At 49.2% G+C, this 22505-nt stretch overlaps 1 protein-coding gene across 1 annotated transcript in view; it reads right to left on the bottom strand.

Annotated features, from left to right (window-relative positions):
* LOC146811938 (eukaryotic translation initiation factor 3 subunit C-like) overlaps nt 1-22505 on the bottom strand; it is a 564017-nt gene that overhangs the window by 165724 nt on the left and 375788 nt on the right. Inside the window, exon 16 of the mRNA XM_085618906.1 lies at nt 11138-11501. Coding sequence (XP_085475032.1) covers nt 11138-11501 — 364 coding nt within the window. The remainder of the gene's footprint in view (nt 1-11137; nt 11502-22505) is intronic.

Genomic DNA, 22505 nt, shown 5'->3' with positions numbered 1-22505 from the left:
GTTCTGTCTATATAGTACATGAGAGCTCTTTTGACGTCTAGTGTATGGAGCATTCTTTCAGCGACATTTTGTGGATTCTGAAAGAAAACAGGCAGTTCAATCGTTTGATTCATGTGGAACTGCGATATTACTTTAGGCATGAATTTGGGGTTGGTACATAGTACGCCCCTGTTTGCGTGAACCTGTATGAATGGCTCTTGAATGGTTAGTGCCTGGAGTTCACTAACTCTTCTCAACGAAGTGATTGCCACTAGGAAAGCTACTTTCCAGGTGAGGAATTGAATCTCACATGAGTGGAGAGGTTCGAAGGGTGGACCCATCAGTCGGGTGAGGACCAAGTTGAGGTTCCACACTGGTACTGGTGGGTGTCTTGGGGGAATTACTCGTTTGAGTCCCTCTAAGAAGGCTTTGATGGCAGGCACTCTGAATAAAGAGAGGTGCTGCCTGTTTTGGAGATAGGTTGCGGTTAAATGGATACGTATTGAGGTGTATGCCAGGTTGCATCGGTATAGGTGTAAGAGGTAACAGATTATGTTTTGAATGGATGCGTCTAGCGGGTTAATGTCATTGTTATTGCAATAAATGACAAACCTCTTCCATTTGGCTGCATAGCAAGCTCTGGTAGTGGGTCTCCTAGCTTCCTTAATGATCTCCATACAGTCGGGTGGAAGGTTTAGGTAGCCAAACTCTAGGACTTCAGGAGCCAGATCGCCAGGTTCAGCTGTTGCGGATCTGGGTGCTGAATTTCTCCATGGTTCTGCGTCAAATGCGCGGGTTTGATCCGCAGCCTTTGATGCGGCACCACGGAAAGTTCCAGAAAGGTGGTGTACCATGGCTGGCGTGCCCATGTTGGAGCAACCAGGATGAGGGTCAGTGAGTGTTGTTGCAGTTTGCGTGCCACCAGCGGTATCAACGGCGATGGGGGAAAAGCGTACGCAAATTTGCCGGACCAGTTCATCCATATCGCATTGCCCTGCGACTGTGGATGTGGGAACCTGGCGGCAAAGCTTTGGCATTTTGCGTTTTCGCTTGTGGCGAATAGGTCTATCTCTAGATGACCCCACTGTTGGAAGTACGGTTGGAGTACTGACGGGTGTAGCTCCCACTCGTGCATCTGGTGGCTGTGTCTGCTGAGCAGATCCGCCATCTGGTTGTCCTTGCCGGGGAGGTGCTCCGCCATGAGGAATATGTTCCTCTGAATGGCCCACTTCCACATGCTCTGAGCCAGAAGAGACAACTGTGGAGAGTGCGTTCCTCCCTGCTTCCGTATGTAGTACATGGCAGTCATGTTGTCCGTCCGGATCAACACGACTGTTGCACAAGTGTACCTTGAAGGCTTTCATTGCCAGGAAGATTGCCATCAGTTCTAGAAGGTTGATGTGCATCTTCTTTTGTTGTATTGTCCATAGTCCCTGCACTGTGTAATTGAGTAGATGAGCTCCCCATCCCTGGAGAGAGGCGTCCGCCGTCCGTATTATTTGTGGAACAGGCTCTTGGAACGGTCGGCCCTTGCAAAGGTTTTGTGGATTCCACCAATGCAGAGAGTTGTATGCCCGAGCGCTCACCAACACTAGGTCTTTTAATTGCCCGTGAGCCCGATTCCATTGACGTGCCAAGCACTCCTGAAGCGGGCGCATATGTAGTCTCGCGTGTGGGACTATGAAAATGCAGGAGGCCATCATGCCTATCAACTGCATGAACACTCGCGCAGGAAGGGAGTGTTGAGGTTTAAACTTTGAGATCAGCATTTGCATGCTGTTGATCCTCACTAAATTTGGCTGAGCTGTGGCTGCCAGAGTGTCTATGGTCGCACCTAGGTACTGTTGTACGTGTGCGGGTTGGAGATGTGATTTTGGGTAATTTAGTGAGAATCCCAGACTGTGAAGAAGGTGAATGGTGCGGGACATGTGGCTGGCACATTGCTGGGCTGACTTTGCCTGAATAAGCCAGTCGTCCAGGTAAGGGTAGACGTGAATGTGTTGCCTCCGTAGATGTGCAGCCACAGTAGCTAGGCACTTTGTGAAAACTCTGGGTGCTGTTGTCACGCCGAAGGGAAGGACTTTGAATTGGTAGTGCTGCCCCTGAATAGTGAACCTGAGATATTTTCTGTGTGACGGGTGTATGGGTATGTGGAAATACGCATCTTTGAGGTCTAGCGAGGCTAGGAAGTCTCCCTGTCTGAGCAGCGGGAGAACCTGCTGTAGGGTGAGCATGTGGAAATGCTCTGAAAGAATGTATTGGTTGAGAGGTCTCAGGTCCAGTATAGGTCTGAGAGACCCGTCCTTTTTTGGTATTAAGAAGTACAGAGAGTACACCCCTGTCCCCTGCTGGTGGACGGGCACGACCTCTATTGCGCCTTTTTGCAGCATACTTAGCACTTCCTGCTGTAATAATGCTAAGTGCTCTGAGGACATAGGACGGTGCTTTGGCGGTATTGTGGGTGGAGTGGAGGTTAATTCGAGGCAGTAACCGTGTTGGATAACATCTTTGACCCACCTGTCCGTGGTGATGGTATTCCACGTGGACAGGAACCGCTGGAGTCTTCCCGACAGGTGTTATGTGGTCGGGGGGAAGGGAGAGGGCGTCACTGTTTGTTCTTGGGGGAGGACCTGGTATTGCCGTAACCGCGTCCTCTGCCCTTTGTACTGGAGCCACGATATCCACCTCGGGTGTTTTTATCGTAGGTACTTTGTGTGCCTCCTTTATTGTAGGTTTGCTGTGACCCCTGTCCTCTACCCGCTCCTCTATTTCCAGGGCGACGAAAGGAGCCACTACGAAATGTCTGCGTTTGCAGAGCCCCCATTGACTTTGCAGTGTCTGTCTTTTTTTATCTTTTCTAGGGTGGTGTCAACCTCTGGTCCGAATAAGTAGTCGGGGTTGACCGGCTGATTGAGAATGTTATTTTGAACCTCAGGTTTGAATCCGGAGATTCGTAACCAGGTGTGTCGTCGTAGCATGACGCTGGTGTTTAGTGCTCTCGCAGCTGTTTCGGCGGCATCCAATGCACACTTAATGGATGCGTTTGTGAGAAGTTGTCCCTCCCTGATGAGGAGCTCCGCTGCCTCTTTGTACTCGTCTGGTAGATGTTGGAGTAGGGTCTCTAACGTGTCATAGTGTGAGCGATCGTAGCGAGCTAAGAGCGCCTGTGTATTGGCAATGCGCCATATGTTTGCCGCCTGGGCTGCAATCCTTTTGCCGGAGGTCTCTAGCACCTTGGACTCTTTGTCCGGGGGAGGAGCATCACCAGTTGTCTGCGAGTATGCCCGTTTGCGAGCATTAGCAACTACGATGGAGTCCAGAGGTAACTGGCCTCTAATATACGTAGGGTCCCCAGGTGCCGGCTTGTATTTTTTTCCTCGATCTTGGGGTTTATTACCCGTGCCCTGGTGGTTTCTTTGAAAATGTCCTTTGCTGGCTTGAGGACACCTTTCCACATGGGTAGAGTCTTTACAGTCCTCTCTGAGGATGCGAAAGTGTCCACCAAGAAATCGTCCTCGATTGTGTCTGAGTGGAGTTGCACTCCATGATTGGCTGCGGCACGTTCAATGAGGGCGTTGAATGCAGCAGTGTCCTCTGTGGGAGACGTTTTTGCGCCATAAAGCTGCGTGTCCTGTGTATCCATAGCGGCACCTGGGTCTACAGGGTCATCCCAAGCTTGATCAGGGTCCTGCTGGCCTTCAGGGTCCATATCCCTGGGGTAGGTGGTGTCGTCATCCATGTAGTCCTCTATTGCGTCCGTGTCGGAGTGCGTCGGAGAGAAGGACTGTGGATCTGGGTAAGAGGTGTGGAGGCGTTCATAAACAACCGGTTCCGATTCCGCCGGCAGTTTTTGCTTTAGCGGGATCCTGTAAGAGTCCAAAGTCTGCTCGGAAGTGATCTTCCGCTTTCGGGGCATGAACCTGCCGGTGTCGGCGTCGATGAAGTGGGACGGTGATGTCCCGGTAGGAGATTGTGCAGTAGATGGGGACCTTGTCTGGGTGACACGAGTTCTGATCTCGAATAGTTTTGGCGCCGTGGATGGCGGCAAACCAAAGGTCATGTTGGATGGTGCAGAGGGTGCCTTTTGAGCCTTTTTCGGCTCGGAGCCCGACGTGGGCTGGAGGGCTGCCTTTTCTCTGATACGTTGCAAGGACGCTGCAACTTGTCGCACCGAGAACTCCGACGGTTGTTTGGCGCCGAGTTGTTCTGTAGAGGTAGGAGTGGACTTCTTTGGAGCCACAGGGTCATCGAGTCGAGGAGAGGTAGTAGCAGTCGACGGCGTTGATGATGGGACCGTAGTCGCTGCTTTCGAGGTGGATTGCGATGCAGCGGCCATTTTAACCTTGGTGGTCGGTGCCGATTGTTTCGGTGCCGGGGGCCGAGGCGCTTTGGCGGTACCAATGGCTTTTCTCTTTGGGTCGGCGCAGACATCGGCTGCAGCGAGTTCGGCACCGAAGTCCCTTTTGGTGCTGTCGGAGCCGACTGTTTTGGCTGGCGTCGAAGGTGTGGTGGTCCTCGAGCCGACCAGTGTTAGTTTCACTTTCGGTTTCTGTTGAACCGGTGCGACGATTGGTTTCGGTTTCGTGGAAGGGAAACCAGTCTTTTTGGGTAATAATGGCTCTCGCTGGATGTCCGAGGCCGGGCCAGAGGGCGGGGCCGAAGAACTGCGGGATTGATCTTGGGTAAGGCCGGAAGGCGATCCCTCGACCAGAGCCGTAGACTGATGCCCTGTGATATCCTCCGTTTGGAGGGGTAGGCCCTGCTCGTCACCAGAGCTACCTTCTTCGGCCCCTAAGGCCTCATCGTAGTCTACCTCATAGTCGGCTTCTTCCCTGTGAAAAAGCTCTTCATCTACGTCTTCCGATCTGGAACCGTGTTCGGAAGCGGGGCTGGAGGGTATGTTTTCCACGCTTTCAACATCTTCGTCCTCGGTGCTGAAGATGTTGGTCGGGGCCGGTGCCGCTTGCTGCGCTTCAAGTCTCGCGGCTCGTCGATTCCGGAGAGTCTTCTTGGATCTGAATCGGGCACAGGCCATACATTTCGATTCGTCGTGATCCGGTGATAGGCATTTGTTGCACACCGGGTGGACGTCGATATGTGGATATTTCGCGTGGCAAACAGGACACCGCTTGAATGGGGTCCTCGATTCCATCGTCGATGTAGGGTCGATGGTCGGATATAATGGATCCGAAAAAGTTGTTCAAGTCGCTAAACTAGCAAGTAAACTGTCGATACCGATCGGGAACAGTACCGACGAAAACTAAAGGCCTTTTGGCCTGAAAACTAAATTTTCCTAACTTGAGTCAAGATAAGCACATCCGAACCCAATGGCGGAAAAAAACAATCTGAGGATGGAGAGGATGCCCATGCGCACTGTGGTCCAGGGGAGGAGTCACCTATCTCAGGATACTTCGAAGACTCTTCCAGGACAACAACGTGCAAACATCCGGAGCCAACACTAGGCGGCGATCTATGCACAGATATTAATTCAGCAGCCCACATGCCTCGAACATGAAGATCGCGGTTTAAGGGTAAGTTCTCGACTGGCAGAGTTGAAGTTCAGGGCATAGACTCAGGGGTCTCCCAGTGTCAGGTAGGTACAGTCAGTTCACCCTCAGCGGTTTCAGGACGGCCGGGTGCAGAGAGAGTTAGGCCCAATGTTAGCTATGAGGAATAGGGGGGCCTGGTTTGGTGGCTGCTGACTAGCAGGCCACGCGGCTGTGGGAGCTGGGCTCCTGGTCACTCACTCAGGGCAAGTGGGGAAGTAGGCTAGTGTAGAGATTGCACTGCCAGGGCCACTCGGGCGGCTGGGTGCAGGGTGCTTTTGAGCCGTCGGGCGCTCAATGGAAATCAATGGGAATGTTCCGGTTTGGAAAAAGGCTGCAAGCTCGGGGACAAGGATGCTTCAGGTGCCACCACCACTTCGAGAGGTAAGTTGGGTAGTTGTAGGTTAGGTGGGTACCCCGGGATTGGGCACAGGGGGCCGCAGAGCGCCGGGTGCAGGGGTGCCTTTTGGCGTCGGGAAAGCTTACCCTCTGTTGATCACGGTTGGGGGGGGGCACCTGGTTCTGAGGCTGCAGGCTTCTATAGGAGTGTCGAGGGAGATCCTTGGGTGCCGGACTCGGGGTCAGTCTCCGTGGGGGTCGTCCTCGTGGTCTTTGTTCACTCCGGCACAGGCCAGGCTTGGCTGGTGCAGAGTGTGCTGGGTTCGCGGTTCTGGGCTGCTGCCAGGGGTTAGAAATTGGTTTCTGAGTAGAGCCTCTACTCATGGGAGTCCCAGGGGCTTAGAGCCAAAAGGTAGCCAGGTCCTCCGGGGTTTGGTGAGGTTGCTGGCCACGAGAGATGCCGCGCTGGTGCAGGTCCGGGAGTCGACAGGCCGGTAGGGCTGGGGCCAAAGCAGTTGGTGTCTTCTTCCCTTTTTAGCAGCTGCAGGGCAGGTCTTTGTTCTTCTTGCTCTTCTTGTAGTTTTTCGAATCTGGGGAAGGAAGGTTCAGGGTGCCCCTAAATACTAGATTTAGGGGCGTTACAGGTAGGTGAAGGCCAGGGACCAATGGGTCCTTGTCCTGGGGTGGGTACACCCCCTATCCTGCCTCTCTCCTGTGGGAGGGGGGCAGTAGACTAATCCTGATTGGGTAGGGCTTCCCATCTTCAAGATGGCGAGAGCCCGGGGATGTGCTTCACCACGCCTCCCCCACCTGAGGGGTGGGGTTGGCAGGCTGGCACATCCCCTGTCCTTGTATGGGGTTTCCGGCCAAGCTTCCCGCCAGAGTGGGGGGTTGCAGTGGCCTGGGGAAACTCCAACTGGCGGCATGCCTTTGAAGCTTCCCTTTTGCTCATCCTGGGGGAGGAGATTTCTCACCTCACCCAGGATGTGCATTGTTGCAGGCCCGGGAGAGCAGGGGCTCTCCCACCCAGGGGTCCAGCAACGTGTCTGCTGTGTGGCAGCCTGGGCAGCCTCAGAGCAGACGTGGATTGTAGGTCAGCTGTAAGGGGGCATCTCTAAGATGCCCTCTGGGGTGCTTAGTACATTAAATCCCACACTGGCATCAGTGTGGGTTTAATGTGCTGAGAAGTTTGATACCAAACTTCCCAGTCTTCAGTGTTGCCATTATGGTGCTGTGGAGCTCGTGTTTGACGAGCTCTCAGCACCATGTACTCTTAAATGGCAGCACTGCACTTACAGTGCCCAGGAATGGACCCGGGTACTGTAGGGGCACAGGGCTCCTGCTCCTGTGCCCACACCATAGGCGTAAGGCACCCAGCTAGAGGGGTGACTGATATATGCCTTGGCAGTGTAGGTGATGGGCATGGCACACAGATGTGTGCCATGTCGACTTTGTTTTGTCCTGCACCCAGACACTCAGCCTGCAAAGGCAGTGTGTGTGTAAGGGTACAGGGCCTCTAAGGGTGGCACAACGAGTGCTGCAGCCCCTAGAGGCCTCCCCTGGCCACAAGGCCCAGGGTACCTAGGGTACCATTTACCAGGGGCTGACATGTGGCTAGGGTTTGCCAATTTGGAGTTTGTGTGTTTTAAGGAAGGAACATAGGCCCTGGGCACCTGATTGGCAGGAGTCCAGGGTACACTTAATCAAAGTACATTCAGCAATTTAGCAAAAAGTGGGGGCATACCATGTAAGAAAGATGGCACTTTCTCACACACATAACTTAAAATTCCCATTGAGCTCAATGTATTATTGTGTTTGAAATTGTGTTGCCTATTGCAACAACCAGTAACTATTACATACAAAGGTCAATTGCATATTGCAAAAGTATTTAACTAAAGCATCTCATTCTGAGAAAGAATATTTTGATACCTATTGTTGGTTCTAAAATAAAACAACCATATATTTTTATAAACTTTGGCCTTGAGTTCAGTTCTTGAGTGTGTGAGACCATTTGCTGACCGAGTGTGTACAACAAAAGCTTTACACTGTCCTCTGATACTGCCTTACTGCTCGACCAAGCTACCACTAGAGAGTAAGATTATATCCAACTTTAACCTCTGCCAAACCTCTGGGGACTGTGGACTCTGTACACAATGTATCTATTTTGGAACAGTATATACAGAACCACTTTCTCACAGGTACCATTTACCAGGGGCTGACTGTGGCCAGAGATGCCAATTGGGTTTGGTTTTAAATGCAGGTTTAGGGAAAGAACATAGGCCCTGGGCACACTTAGTCAAAGCACATCAGCAATTCAGCTGGTCCTTGGGGAGCTTTGGTCCAAACAGCTTTGGGCAGCTTTGGTCCAAACCCCCAAAACTCCGACTAGTAAGACGTTTACTTACCTGTGAAACAAATATCCATTTTTCTCCCATACGAACCCATGTTAAGAGATTTTGGGCCTAAATGTTGAACTTTTATTGTATGAAGAAAAGAGAACTTAATTGCAAAGTATAAAAAGTCCGACTTATCTTGTATTGCGAGATCCTAAAGTGTGGTACCCAGGCATACCACCCCCTCTACTCAAAGTAATCGAAAAGTAATCTGAAAGTACGTACTGTATCATTCAAACTGCATTTTAAAGTGATACAAACCTGTAATAATTGCAATTTGAAGCACAACCTAATTTCCTTGAACAGTCGTGCATTTGAAAGTATATTTTACTCACCTGTGCCAAGTCCTGCTTGGTTCTAAAATAAAACATACGTATACCTTTTTTAGGTCTCGCCTGACCCAGCGCTTGCGCTGGTCTGGACAGACCTTAAGTAGGGCTTCAAAAAATGCTACCGCTGGCTACAGCATGCAGTGCATGTGCGCGGGCCGGCGGTAGCATTCAGCAATGGCTACGGCTTGTTTTCTTTCACTTTCACGTTTGCTCGCGCAAGCTCCCCTCCCCCTCCCTCACCACAGAGCAGGTCTTTTCATCGGCGTTCTGTTTATCCTCCCAAAGCGGTTTCCTGTAAACTTGCCTCTGTTTTTTCACTCTTTCTTTCATGCCCTTTAAATGGGTGTTTTTATTCCAGAGGCGGCAGAGGGCTTTATTTAATTCCATTCTTAGAATTTTTGTTTTAAGGCCATTAAAGTGCCCCTGCCTATTTTGCTTAATTCTGCTAAGTTGTCTTAGAATAATGCAATCCATGCGGCACAGCCTATTACATCATTTTGCTTCTTACTTCCAAGATGCTTTACTAGTGGAGCTAAACTTTTTTTTATTTTATTTGGGATTGCTCCATCCGCCAGTTGATTCTTTTAGCAGGGCCGAGTCTTCTTAAAGGCCAATCATCTTTTTAGCCTGATACCTATTCCAGAGGCATACTAATCTTATATAGAACTGCAGAATGGCCACTTGAGGTTTTCGGGATCATCTGAAAACCATCTATGTTGTGAAAATGTTCTACTGAAGACCATAGATCGTCCAGGGTTACTAAACTAAATGTGAGTGCATGCCGCCGGTCTATCTGATGCTCCTCTACCATTGATACATTGCATCCCTAAAGACTCTAGGGCATTTGACAGATACACTACATTTTTCCTGTCGCCAGCAACATTCATTGTAGGCATCTTCCCTGTGTGTCTCAGTCTCTTGTCCAAGTACACTCCCTCTCAAGGATCCTACTTTATCAGAGCCCCCTCCACTTTTTCTCTTGTGCCTATACACTGTCTTCTTAGTTATTCTATCTGCTCTCACAAACATCAACCCATCGTTTTTAGCATATGTAAACTCAAAACAAATCTGGGGTCGCCATCCATCTTCCACCAATTAAACAGAAAAAAATGGTTAATCAAAACTTTGCAAAAAATACAACTGTGTATTTTTACTTGTTAGTCACTTTTAGGTCGATTTAGCTTGATACACGAGAGAAAAAACTATTTTTTCAACAGCTTTAGTTTATTACATTGATACAGTGCTTCGTGCTTCGTGATAGACTACTTCGGAGTGCTACAAGAAGTAGGCAATTGGGACTTTCACATCCATTTATTAATATAAATACAAATTGAATATTACACACTCATTCTGAGAAATGGGAGTTTCTGGTAGATATGAAAGGAAAGTAGTGTTCTGGTATTCCTCTGCAATACTTAGACATATTTGGAATTCAAGCACTGCTAATTTTAAAGGGAAAGATATGAGTTGGCATGTCCTTGACACTGGAATGCACGCCTTTACTTGCAATAAAGAAATCTAGTGATTTACCTGAGCTGGGGTCAGCATGTAAGTAATGGAAAGGGCGTTCACTAATTTATTGTTGTGAAATTGTGTACTATACTGTGTAAGAGGGACGAAAGCAGTGACCTGAGTTGTGTTCTATCTGGTATGTTTCATGGTGAAATCAGTGTCTGTGCTGTTTGCGGCTAAGAGATCGAGAACTCTAGGGAAGTGTGTAACAGCTCTGACACTTAGAAAGGGGCATATAACCTATGAATTCAGCAGACATTGGATAAATACTTAAAGTAGAGCGCTGGCCAATAGGTCTCGCCTTTGGGACCTTATAAGTGTTTAGCCATGCAACAGTTGATGTGGTTGCACCAAGGATATTGTGCTGCATAACTAAATACTTGGGTCCCAAAAGCGAGACCTATTAGCTATGCCAATGCTTGTTATAATTACCTAATTGGTCTGGATTCTGTCTCGGAGTGTGTGCCTTAAGTCTTAATTGAGCGAATACAACAAATGCTTAACACACCCTTGGATAAGCCAAACTGTTAACCCACACTAATACAAAGAGAGCTGTTAATACTTACCTAATTTAGCCTGTGCTATACCTCTGGGAACTCCCTGGACTTTGTGCACACTATCCCTTACTTTGGTATAGTATATACACAGAGCTAGATTCCTACATTCAGGATATGCCTTGAGGGAGGAGCTAAAAACTTTGCAAGTACGTTCTTGGGATTGAGATTTCCAATAAGAGCGCAAAATATTCCCGTAGGATTTTCTCATCAGCACTTCAAGCTTGTGAAGCACCCTCCCCTTTGTATCTGAAGAATCCTTGACCTCTTGGCAGCTTTTTCTGAGTTGGTGGAATATTAATTGAGGCATTTCGGTACACTGCTTAATTTGAGATCTTCGCTGGGTGATCGGAAACTGCATTTTTCTTGTTGAGTTTTCTATAAAATGTTTTGATTTTGTCCTATTTCTATCTCATGCAGCATCAGCTAAACCTCTCAACGCCCCACCACCACCACCACTCAAGCATAGGAAAAGCACTCACCTAATAACGGCTGCCGTTCTCCCACTCGAAGTTGGTGGTGAAACTGCTTGCTGATCATTCGACGACGGGCATCAAACTCATGGGCGGCCATGTAGGGGATTTCAAGTAGCATGGCAGACACCAAGTAGACACACTCAAGTAGCTCCAAGTTGATGTGCATGTGGAAGGGCACTTGCCGTCTCTTCTCAATCTTCTCCTGCTCCTGGTTGCGCTCCTGCATGCTACGCATCAACAGGCCCTGGCCAAGGAGCTCCTTGGCTCGGCCACTGGACTGGATATCCAGCAGAGCATTGTGAGCATCACGGATCATGCCTTGACGGAAGGCACAGATGCCCAGTTGCACCATGGTCCGATTGTACAGTATCTACACAGAAAAAAAGCAGAGATATGGTGAGGGAAAAGTAAACAACCATTTTTAGACAGCCACTTTTGGATAGTCCCTCTTGGCCACCTTCGTGCTAACAAGGTCACCCTCTTTAGTGGGGTAGTTAACATAGGGATCCTATCTCGGTTTCCGATGCCATTTGGAATATACTTGACCCACATATTTGAGAATTTTTGGATCAGCAAGCATTTGTGTAAGCCAAAGCAGATGATGGATATGTATACATTAAATTTCCCAGGATTCCACAACGCTGACAGCATTACTCATTCTTGCTACCAAAGGTAGAGCCTCCTTCCCTGTACACCCTGCTCTTTTCATTCTGGTGGCCACTTTGACTCTCACTCCTCTATAAGCCAGCAAACCTATTTTAGTCATTTGCAGCTTCCACCAACTCAGAAAACGGACATATGCTACTCATTTTATCGACCACAACACATCATGAGTTGGTAGTGGAGGCAATTATCAACCTGACTATAGACACTACTGTAGGAAACTGGCTCTATAAATACTACACCAAAATGAGGTATAGTGTATATAGAGTCGAGGTGACCCCAGAGGTAGGCAGAGGTTACATTTAGATAGAACATTACTCTCAATTTGTGGTAGAGTGGTCGAGCAGTAAGGCAGTGTCAGAGGACAGTGTTAAGCATTTGATGGACACAGTCAGTAAATGAATTAACACTCAAGAACTGAACTCTAGGCCAATTGTGTTTGTATAAAAACATATACTGTTTTATTTTTAGAATCAAGCAAGCCTGGCACAGGTAAGCATCAAATACTTTTCAGTAATAAGTAGCGGATTGTAGAACAGTTTGAAAATGCAATAGAACTTGTACTTTGTTTGATTTACAGGGGATGCTGTAGGTTGCAACACTTGGGAAATACAGTACATTGAAATGAATAGGCTTTTACAGTAAATTACAGGTAAGTTACTTTGTACGTTACTTTTCTTACTCAGTGCTGGATACCTGGATTCAGCACTGGGACATTTCCTGTAAACAGGTTGTGAGAAAGTGCCATCTTTTTTGCATGGTATGCCCCCACTTTTTGCTGAATGTACTTTGACTGAGTGTGCCCTGGACTCCTGCCAATCAGGTGCCCAAGGCCTATGTTCCTTCCCTAAACAAAAACCTCAAAACCAAATTGGCAAACCCTGGCCATATGTCAGCCCCTGGTTAGTGGTACCCTAGATACCCAGGGCCTTGTGGCCAGGGCTGAAGGACTCATTGTGCCACCCTTAGAGGCCCTGTACCCTAACACACACACACTGCCCTGGCAGGCTGAGTGTCTGGGGACAAAACAGATTCGACATGGCACACATCCCTGTGTTCCATGCCCACAACCTACACTGCCCTGGCATACATCAGCCACCCCTCTAGCTGGGTGCCCTATGCCAGTGGTGTGGGCACAGAGGCAGGAGCCCTGTGCCCCTACAGTACCCAGGTCCATTCCTGGGCCCTGTAAGTGCAGTGCTGCCATTTAAGAGTACATGGTGCTGGGAGCTTGTCAAACACTAACTCCACAGCACCATAATGGCAACACTGAAGACTGAGAAGTTTGGTATCAAACTACTCAGCACATTAAACCCACACTAATGCCATTATGGGACTTAATGTACCAAGCACCACAGAGGGCATCTTAGAGAGGCCCCCTGAAACCTAACCTACAATCCACGTCTGTACTGAGGCTGCCTAGGCTGCCACACAGCAGACATGTTGCTGGACCCCTGGGTAGGAGAGCCCCTGCTCTCCTGGGTCTGCAACAAGGCACATCCTGGGCAAGGTGCTAAATCTCCTCCCCCAGGATGGGCAGGGGGTAGCTTCAAAGGCATGCCGCCTCTGTGAGCTTCCCCAAGCAACTTGCAACCCCCACTCTGGTGGGAAGCTTGGCCGGACACCCCAAATAAGGACAGGGGATGTGCCAGCCTGCCAACCCCACCCCTCAGGTGGGAGAGGCGAGGTGAAGCACATCTCCGGGCGCTCGCCATCTTGAAGATGGGAGGCCCCACCCAATCAGGACTAGGCTACTGCCCCCCTCCCACAGGAGCGAGGCAGGATAGGGGGTGTACTCACCCCAGGACAGGGGCCCATTGGTCCCTGCCCTTCACCTACCTGTAACGCCCCTAAATCTAGTATTTAGGGGCACCCTGAACCTTCCTTCCCCAGATTCCGAAATACAAATTAGAGAAAGAAGAAAGAAGACCTGCCCTGCAGCTGCTAAAAAGAAGATACCAACTGCTTTGGCCCCAGCCCTACCGGCCTGTCGACCCTTGAACCTGCTCCTGCTACAAAACGGCACCTCTTGTGGCAAGCAACCTCACAAACCCCGGAGGACCTGGCTAACTTTTGACTCTAAACCCCTGGGACTCCCATGAGTAGAGGCTCTACTCAAAATCTACTTCTAATCCCTGGCATCAGTCCGGAACCGCGAACCCTGCACACTCTGCACCCGCCAAGCCTGGCCTGTGCCGGAGTGAACAAAGACCACGAGGACGACCCCACGGCGACTGTGACCCAGAGTCCGGCACCCAAGGACTTCCCTCAACACTCCTGACGCCTGCAGCCTCAGAACCAGGTACCCCCCAACCGCGATCAACAGAGGGTAAGATTTCCCAACACCAAAGGGCACCCCTGCACCCGGCAGCTCCCTGTGCCCAACTCCTGGGTACCTACCTATCCTCCAACTACCCAACTTACCTCTCGAAGTGGTGGTGGCACCTGAAGAATCTTAGTCCTCGAGCTTGCAGTCTTTTTCTAAACCGGAGCTTTCCCATTGAAATCAATTTAGCACCCGAAGGCTCAAAAGCACCCTGCACCCAGCCGCCCGAGTGGCCCTGGCAGCGTAACCTCTACACCTATCTACTTCCCCATTTGCCCTGAGCAAGTGACCAGGAGCCCAGCTCCCATAGCTGCGTGGCCTGCTAGTCAGCAGCCACCAACCAAGGCCCCCCCTACCTCTCATAGGATAACATTGGGCCTAACTCTCTCTGCACCCGGCTGCCCCTGTGCTGCTGAGGGTGAAACAACTGTACCTACCTGACACTGGGAGAATCCCCCCCCCCCCCCCCCCCCCCCGAGTCTATGCCCATAACCTTAATTCTGCCAGTCAAGTACTTACCTTTAAACTGATTTCTCCATAGGGTAACATTGACTGGTCTCTTCTGAAATTTCTTCTAAGTGCGGAGTTTTCAAAACTTAAAATATTCACCAAAAATCAGCCAAATAACGAAAACACTCACCTGCTCTTAGGTGAGCTCCCAGTGCTGGATCTTGGTGCCCAGCACGGACTCTGAAAAATACTTACAACTGTACTTACCAGTAACCCAATTTTCTCCCATAGGAAATCATTGACTTTTTTCTGTGAAATTTCTTTTAAGTGTCAATTTCTGCAATCTTTAAATAGTCTTTAAAAATCGTATAATATCTGAAAACGTAATTACTTACCTGTTTTGGATAAAGGTCCCAGTACTGAGTCTAGGTACCCAGTACTGGATTACAAAAGAAACGAGAACCTACGGTACCTGCAACTTGAATTTTCTTCCATAGGGAATCATTGACTGTTTTCTTTGAAATAGTTTCTAAGTGTCAACTTTTAAAATAGCTAAATATTGTTTAAAAATCATCACAGTAATTAAGTCGACTTTCATCACTTGATTATAAGTACTGACCCAGGACTGAATCTAGGATCCAGTCCTGGAATTCCAAAAGTAATCCTAAAAGTAATCTGTTACAAATAACTTGAAATTTCCATTGAGCTCAATGCATTGTTGTGTTTAAAATAGTGTTGCCTATTGCAACCACTTGTAACTGTTTACAAAAGTCAATTGCATATTGCAAAAGTATTTATATAAAGCATCTCACTCTGAGAAAGGAATATGCTACTTACCAGTATGCATCTGTTCTTGGCATGTAGAGCTGCAGAGCCACACACTTAGGATATGATCGCCATCTGGTGTTGGGCTCGGATGATTGCAGGTTGTTGTCTTCGGAAGAAGCCTTTGGTCACGAGATAGGTGACTCCTCCTCTGGACAACAGTGTGCATGGGCATCCACTCAATCCTCAGATTGTTTTTCGCCATGATGGGAAATGATGGTGTATAAGAAATAAAGAGAAAGGATGTCCATGTGTAGTGTCTAATTAAGACAATGCTGGGAAAGATACAGGTCCCGGGGAGGCGGGTGGGCGTGTGTGGCTCTGCAGCTCTACATGCCAAGAACAGATGCATACTGGTAAGTAGCATATTCCGTTCGAGGCATATGAGCTGCAGATCACACACTTAGGATAGACTATATAGCAGTGTCTCCCCTAGCGGTGGTCACCGTTGCAGCAGTTTGGAATAGTTTTTAGGACAGCTTGGCCTACTGAAGCTTGTTGTTTGGATTGCACATCAACACAGTAATGCCTAGTGAAGGTGTGAGTAGTAGGCCATGTGGCTGCTTTACAAATATCTTCTATGGGGATGTTCCCTAAGAATGCCATAGAAGCCCCTATTTTACGCGTGGAGTGCGCCCTAGGGGGAACTGTAAGAGTACGTTTAGCTTTTTGGTAACATATTTGGATACATTTAACTATCCACCTGGCTATACCTGATTCGGAAATAGGGTTGCCTTTATGTGGTGGAGCGAAAGCAACAAACAGTTGCTTGGTTTTTCGAAAAGGTTTGGTTCTATCGATGTAATAAAGCAAGGCTCTTTTAACATCCAAGGTATGAAGTGCCCTCTCAGCTACGGAGTCTGGATTAGGGAAGAAGACTGGCAGTTCGACTGACTGGTTTAGATGGAAAGGGGAGATGACTTTAGGGAGGAATTTTGGGTTTGTCCGAAGAACCAGTTTTTTCCGATGTAGTTGTAGGAAGGGTTCTTCAAGAGTTAAGGCTTGTATTTCACTTACTCTTCGCAGGGATGTGATTGCGACCAGGAAAGCCACTTTCCATGTTAGAAACTGCAGTTCGCATTTGTGCAGTGGTTCAAATGGGGGACCCATTAGCCTTGTTGGAACAATATTAAGGTTCCACACTGGAGAAGGTGGTAATCTTGGAGGAATAATTCTTTTAAGACCTTCCATAAATGCTTTAATGGCTGGTACCTTAAAGAGGGACAGGTGTTGTCTATTTTGCAAGTAGGCTGCTAATGCCGCTAGGTGTAGACGTATAGAGGAATACGCTAAATTGCATCTTTGCAAGTGTAGTAAATAGCAAATGATGTTTTGGATGGAAGCATCCAGTGGACGTATGTCATTGTTAGTGCAGTAAATGGCAAATCTTTTCCATTTTGCCGCATAACACGCCCTAGTAGTAGGTCTTCTGGCTGCTTTTATGATATTCATACAGTCTGGAGGAAGGTTGAGGTACCCGAACTCTAAGACTTCAGGAGCCAGATTGCCAAGTTCAGTGTTTGAGGATCTAGGTGTCTGATTTCTCCATAGTTCTGGGTTAATAGAGCCGGGGAGAGACGCAATTTTTGATGTGGAACTAGAGATAGTTCCAGAAGTGTGGCGAACCAGGGTTGACGTGCCCAAGTGGGAGCTACTAGGATGAGTGTTAGCAACTGTTGTTTCAGTTTGCGTACCACAAATGGAATGAGTGGGAGAGGCGGAAAAGCGTACGCAAATCTGCCTGACCAGTTCATCCATATTGCATTGCCCTTTGACTGTGGGTGTGGAAACCTGGCAGCAAAGGTTGGACATTTTGCATTTTCTTGTGTGGCGAACAGGTCTGTCTGGTTGCCCCCACTTTTGGAAGAATGGGAGCAGGACTTTGGGGTGTAATTCCCATTTGTGTATTTGCTGTGTGTGGCGACTTAGGAGGTCGGCCACCTGGTTCTGAACCCCTGGGAGGTGTTCTGCTAGCAGGTAGATGTTCTGGGGAATTGCCCATCTCCAGATTTGCTGTGCAAGTTGGGACAGTTGGAGAGAATGTGTCCCCCCCTGCTTCTGTATGTAATACATTGTGGTCATGTTGTCCGTGCGGATGAGGACAGTTCTGTTTTTTTAGATGCACTTGGAAGGATGTGAGTGCTAGGAACACCGCCAGAAGTTCTTGGTGATTGATGTGGAGCTGTTGTTGAGTGGTCCACCTGCCCTGAGTGGTGTGTTGAAGGAGGTGAGCTCCCCACCCCGTGAGAGATGCGTCGGTGGTCAGCACAATTTGTGGAAGAGGCTCTAAGAACAGCCGCCCTTTGGACGGGTTGATGGTGTTCCACCACTTCAGTGAACGAAGTGAGCGGCTGTCCACCAACACCAGATCGGTAAGTTGTCCGTGAGCCTGGTTCCACTGTTGTGCTAGACATTCCTGTAAGGGACGCATTTGAAGGCGTGCATGGGGAACTATGGAGATGCATGACGCCATCATGCCTAAGAGTTGCATAAACACTCTTGCTGGAAGAGAGTGTTGGATTTGAAATTTTTTGATGAGATTTTGTATGTTGGCTATCCTGGCTGTGTTGGGATAAGCTATGGCCTTGGAGGTATCTATGGTGGCTCCCAGGTATTGATGTATGTGGGAGGGTTGCAGTTGAGATTTGGGATAGTTGATGGTAAATCCCAAGTTGTGTAGGGTTTGAATAGTGCGATGAGTGTGGAGAACGCATTTGTCGAGAGTATTGGCTTTTATGAGCCAATCGTCCAGATAGGGGAAGACATGGATTTGTTGTCTCCTGAGATATGCTGCCACAACTGCCAAGCATTTGGTAAATACCCTGGGTGCGGTTGTTACTCCGAATGGGAGAACTGTAAACTGATCGTGCTGACCGTCTACCACAAATCGTAGATACTTCCTGTGCGCGGGATGCATAGGGATGTGAAAATATGCGTCCTTGAGGTCTAATGTGGCAAGGAAGTCGCCTTGTTGAAGTAATGGAAGGACTTGCTGGAAAGTGATCATGTGGAAGTGATCTGATTGTATATACTGGTTTAGTAGTCTGAGGTCTAGTATGGGTCTTAAGGTCTTGTCCTTTTTGGGAATGAGGAAGTATAGAGAATATACTCCTGTGCCCTGATGTTGGAGTAGAACTGGTTCTATTGCGTGTTTTTGAAGCAAAGACCGAATTTCCTGTTTGAGGAGCGTGAGGTGGTGAGACGACATGGGACGGTGTTTGGGTGGTATGTTTGGGGGGGGGGGGGGGGGGTGTGTTTATGAGTTCGCGGCAGTAGCCAGACTGGATAATTTGTCTTACCCACCTGTCTGTTGTGATAGAATTCCAGACAGGTAGGAACTGTTGGAGTCTTCCCCCGTCCGGAGTGGGGGCAAGTCACGGTTTAGTGGCTGGAGAGGTGCGGGTGTTGGTGTTGCCCCGCCCTCGGCCCTTGGTGTCGTTTCCCCTGTAACCTCTAAAATATCGAATAGTTTCTTACCTGTCGGTGTAGTTTTGCAGCTTGAAGATCTTTCTGGATTCACTATGCTGTGCATTATTCCGCGATCTTGTGGTTGGGTCCGGATTCGTAGTCTTTTTTGTTTTTTTTGTTTTGTTTTTTTGTAGCCCAGGTGGGCGGCGATGACCCACCATTTGGTGCACCTCTCGTGACGTCGTCGTGCTTCCTGCGGAAGTCCCACCTTTGGGGCGCCATCTTCGGGTTCTTTTTTCCTTTCCTTTTTTTTTTTTTTAACCCTAGGAGATTGATTAATCCTTCTTGTCCATTTTTCTGTACGTTTTCATTACTCTTGATCTTTTCCCTTTTTACCCCCTCTTCCTCCAGCCTCATCTTCCTGGCGGAGGTGGGTGGGTTCGCTAGTGAATCCAGAAAGATCTTCAAGCTGCAAAACTACACCGACAGGTAAGAAACTATTCGTTTTGCAGCGTGAATCTTTCTGGATTCACTATGCTGTGCATAGACTTTGTAGCGGTTTTCCTAATTTTGTGGCGGCTGGGTGGTAAGATGAGCGTTGGTCGTTGAAAATGTGTTGAAGCACCTTCTGTCCAACCTGTGCTTCCTTGTTCATCTGAATGTCCACGCAGTAGTGTTTCGTGAACGTGTGCACAGATGCCCAAGTTGCCGCGAGACATATGTCCTGGATGGGCGTGTTCGCCAGGAAGGCAACGGTGGCCCCCTTCTTCCTTGTGGAGTGAGCCTGAGGCCCCTCCGCTAGCTCCTGTCCAGCCTGTTTGTGGCAGAATTGAATAGTGAGGGCAATCCACCTAGCGATGGTGCCCTTAGTCACTGGCCTACCCATGAAGCTAGTAGCAAAGGACACAAACAGCTGCTTCGACTTCCTGAGTTCCTTGGTTCTCTCAATGTAGTGCATCACCGCTCTTCTTGTGTCGAGGGTGTGCAGGGCCTTTTCTGCGTTCGAAGTCGGGTTTTGGAAGAAACTTGGTATCTGAATACTCTGATTCATGTGGAACGCCGACACCACCTTGGGCATGAAGTGTGGGTCCGTCCTCAGGACTACCCTGTCCTTGTGAATCTGAATGTAGGGTTCCTGTAGCGTTAGTGCTTGAAGCTCGCTCACCCTGCGTAGTGAGGTTATGGCCACTAGAAAGGCCGTTTTCATAGTCAACATTTGCAGTGTGGCCTTGTGAATGGGTTCAAACGGCGCCTTCATGAGCTCCGTCAGAACCACGTTTAGATTCTATGCCGGCGGCGGCAACCTTTTCGGAGGGGCCATTCTTTTGGCTCCTTCCATGAATCTCCTCACCACCTGCGAGGTGAAAAAACTTCCACCCTTTTCACCTCTGGTGTAGGCAACGATCGCCGCTAGGTGTACCCTTAGGGAGCTCGAGCAGAGGTTACTCTAGAAGGTGTGTGAGGTACCTCAGTACTGTTGAGTCTCTAGTCATTCTGTTTTGCAGGCCCTTTTTCCTGCACCACACAGTGAATCTCTTCCATTTTGCGCTGTAGCACTTTCGTGTAGTTGGTTTCCTTACCTCCCGTAGCACCCGCATAGTGCTAGGAGGCAATCTAAGGTGCGCGAACTCTATGTCTTCAGGAGCCATGCCGCCAGGTTGAGTGTCTCTGGCTCTGGGTGCAGGACCTCTCAGTTTTGCATTGAGAGCAGGTCCTTTCTCCTCTTGAACCTATATGGATTGCCTAGTGCCATTTCTTGAATCTGTGAGAACCATGTCTGCCTTGCCCACTGTGGAGCCACTAGGATCAGAGTCATGTTGCTGGTTCTGCACTTGTCGAGCACTCTGTGCAACAGGGGTATCGGTGGAAAGGCGTAGGCAAATGTCCTCCACCAGCTTATCCATAGGGCATTTCTCTTGGATTTCTGATCTGGTTGCCTGGACGCGAAGCTTTGGCATTTTGCATTTTGGCGTGTTGCAAATAGGTCTATTGTGGGAGTTCCCCATCTCCGGAAAAGCTTCTCCGTTTCCTGGCCATTGAGCTCCCACTCGTGCGACGCCGAGGTCTGGCTGCTTAGCCAGTCTGCCTCCACATTGTCCTTCCCCGGTAGGTGAATTGCCAGTAGATCTATCCTGAGAGGTATGGCCACCAAGTTATCTCCTCCTGCACTGCGTGCGTAACAACCACTAGATCCTCCCAACTTCCGTTTGCTTGTGACCATTGCTGTTGTAGCCATTCCTGGAATGGTCTCATGTGCAGGCGTACATTCGGCACCAGCTGGATACACGATGCCATCATCCCCATCATCTTGCTCACTGACCTCACTGTCAGAGCTCGCCCCTTCTGGTAGAGTCGTGTCTCCTTCAGTAGGGCATCTGTCCTCCTGTCGCTGGGCACCACTGTACTGTTCAGGGAGTTGATTTTTGCCCCCAGGAAAATCTTCACCTGCTCCGGTTCCAGTGATGACTTCCCCCAGTGAGTCGAGAACCCCAGATTCGTGAGAGTGTCTGTTACGCGTTTTGCGTGCCTCTCGCACTTCTCGCGTGAGTTTGCCTTGACCAGCCAGTCGTCTAAGTAGGGGTAGACATGTATCCCCTGCCTTCATAGGTGGGCCGCGACCGCCGACAGGCATTTTGTAAAAACCCGTGGCGCCGATTTTAATCCGAAGGCCAGGGTTGTGAATTGGTAGTGTTCCTGGTCGATGTTGAACCTTAGAAGGCTCTTGTTTCTGTTTATTGGGATGTGCCGGTAGGCATCCTTGAGGTCCACGGTGACCATGAAGTCCCAGTCTCTTATTTGGGGCAGTACCTCCTGCAGCGAAGTCATTTTGAACCTTTGCGTTCTGATGAACCTGTTTAGGTACCGCAGGTCCAGGATGGGTCTGAGGTTTCCGTCTACTTTCGGGACCACAAAGTAGTTTGAGTAGACCCCCTTGTTGCGTTCTCTGAACGGCACTGCCTCTATGGCTCTCTTTTCTAGAAGTTTCCGTGTTTCTTCTCCGAGTTGGGCCAGTTCTTGAGCCGATCTCTGCCTTCCCCTTGGTTTCCTGCTTGGAGGTTTTTTCTCCAAATCTACGCAGTATCCGTACCGCATGACGTTCAGTATCCACTTGTCTGTGGTTATACGCCGCCACTCCTGAAGGTAGAACCTCAGTCTTCCGCCTACTGGTGTTGTATGCTCGTAGGCTTTTGCTTCTTCTCTCCCCCCTGATGTTACTGTTTTGCGCCTCACCCTTGGGGGCATGTCGAGGGTAGGCGTCCTCTTGCGTGCTGAGTCACTTTGATGAGGGCTGGTCACCCCCTCTTCTCCTCTGGCCACGTCCGTTCCCTCTCCCGCGAAAGGACTGGCCCCGAGGTTGGTACTGCCAGTTTTGCTTTTGCTGACCTTGTTGTCCGTGACTGTCACGCTGCTGGAACGTCTGGTGCGACGCCCCCTGCTGGCTTCCTCCCCTACCGTAGGGTCTCCGAGGGATTGCCTCGCCTCATTCCCCTCAGCTGTAGGGCCCCCATGGACCTCGCCGTTTCGTTTTCTTTTTTCAGCTGGGTGAGTTTCTCGTCTACTGTTGCTCCGAACAGTGTCTCTCCGTTGAAGGGGGTGCTAAGGCTGTTGTTCTGCACCTCCGGTTTGAATCCTGAGATTCTTAGCCATGCATGCCTTCTCTCGGTGACCCCTATGGCCATTAGTCTTGCTGAAGTCTCTGCC

This window comes from Triturus cristatus, chromosome 7 (genome assembly GCF_964204655.1).
Source record: "Triturus cristatus chromosome 7, aTriCri1.1, whole genome shotgun sequence".
NCBI lineage: Eukaryota > Metazoa > Chordata > Amphibia > Caudata > Salamandridae > Triturus > Triturus cristatus.
This window is presented reverse-complemented; position numbering and strand designations above follow the sequence as displayed.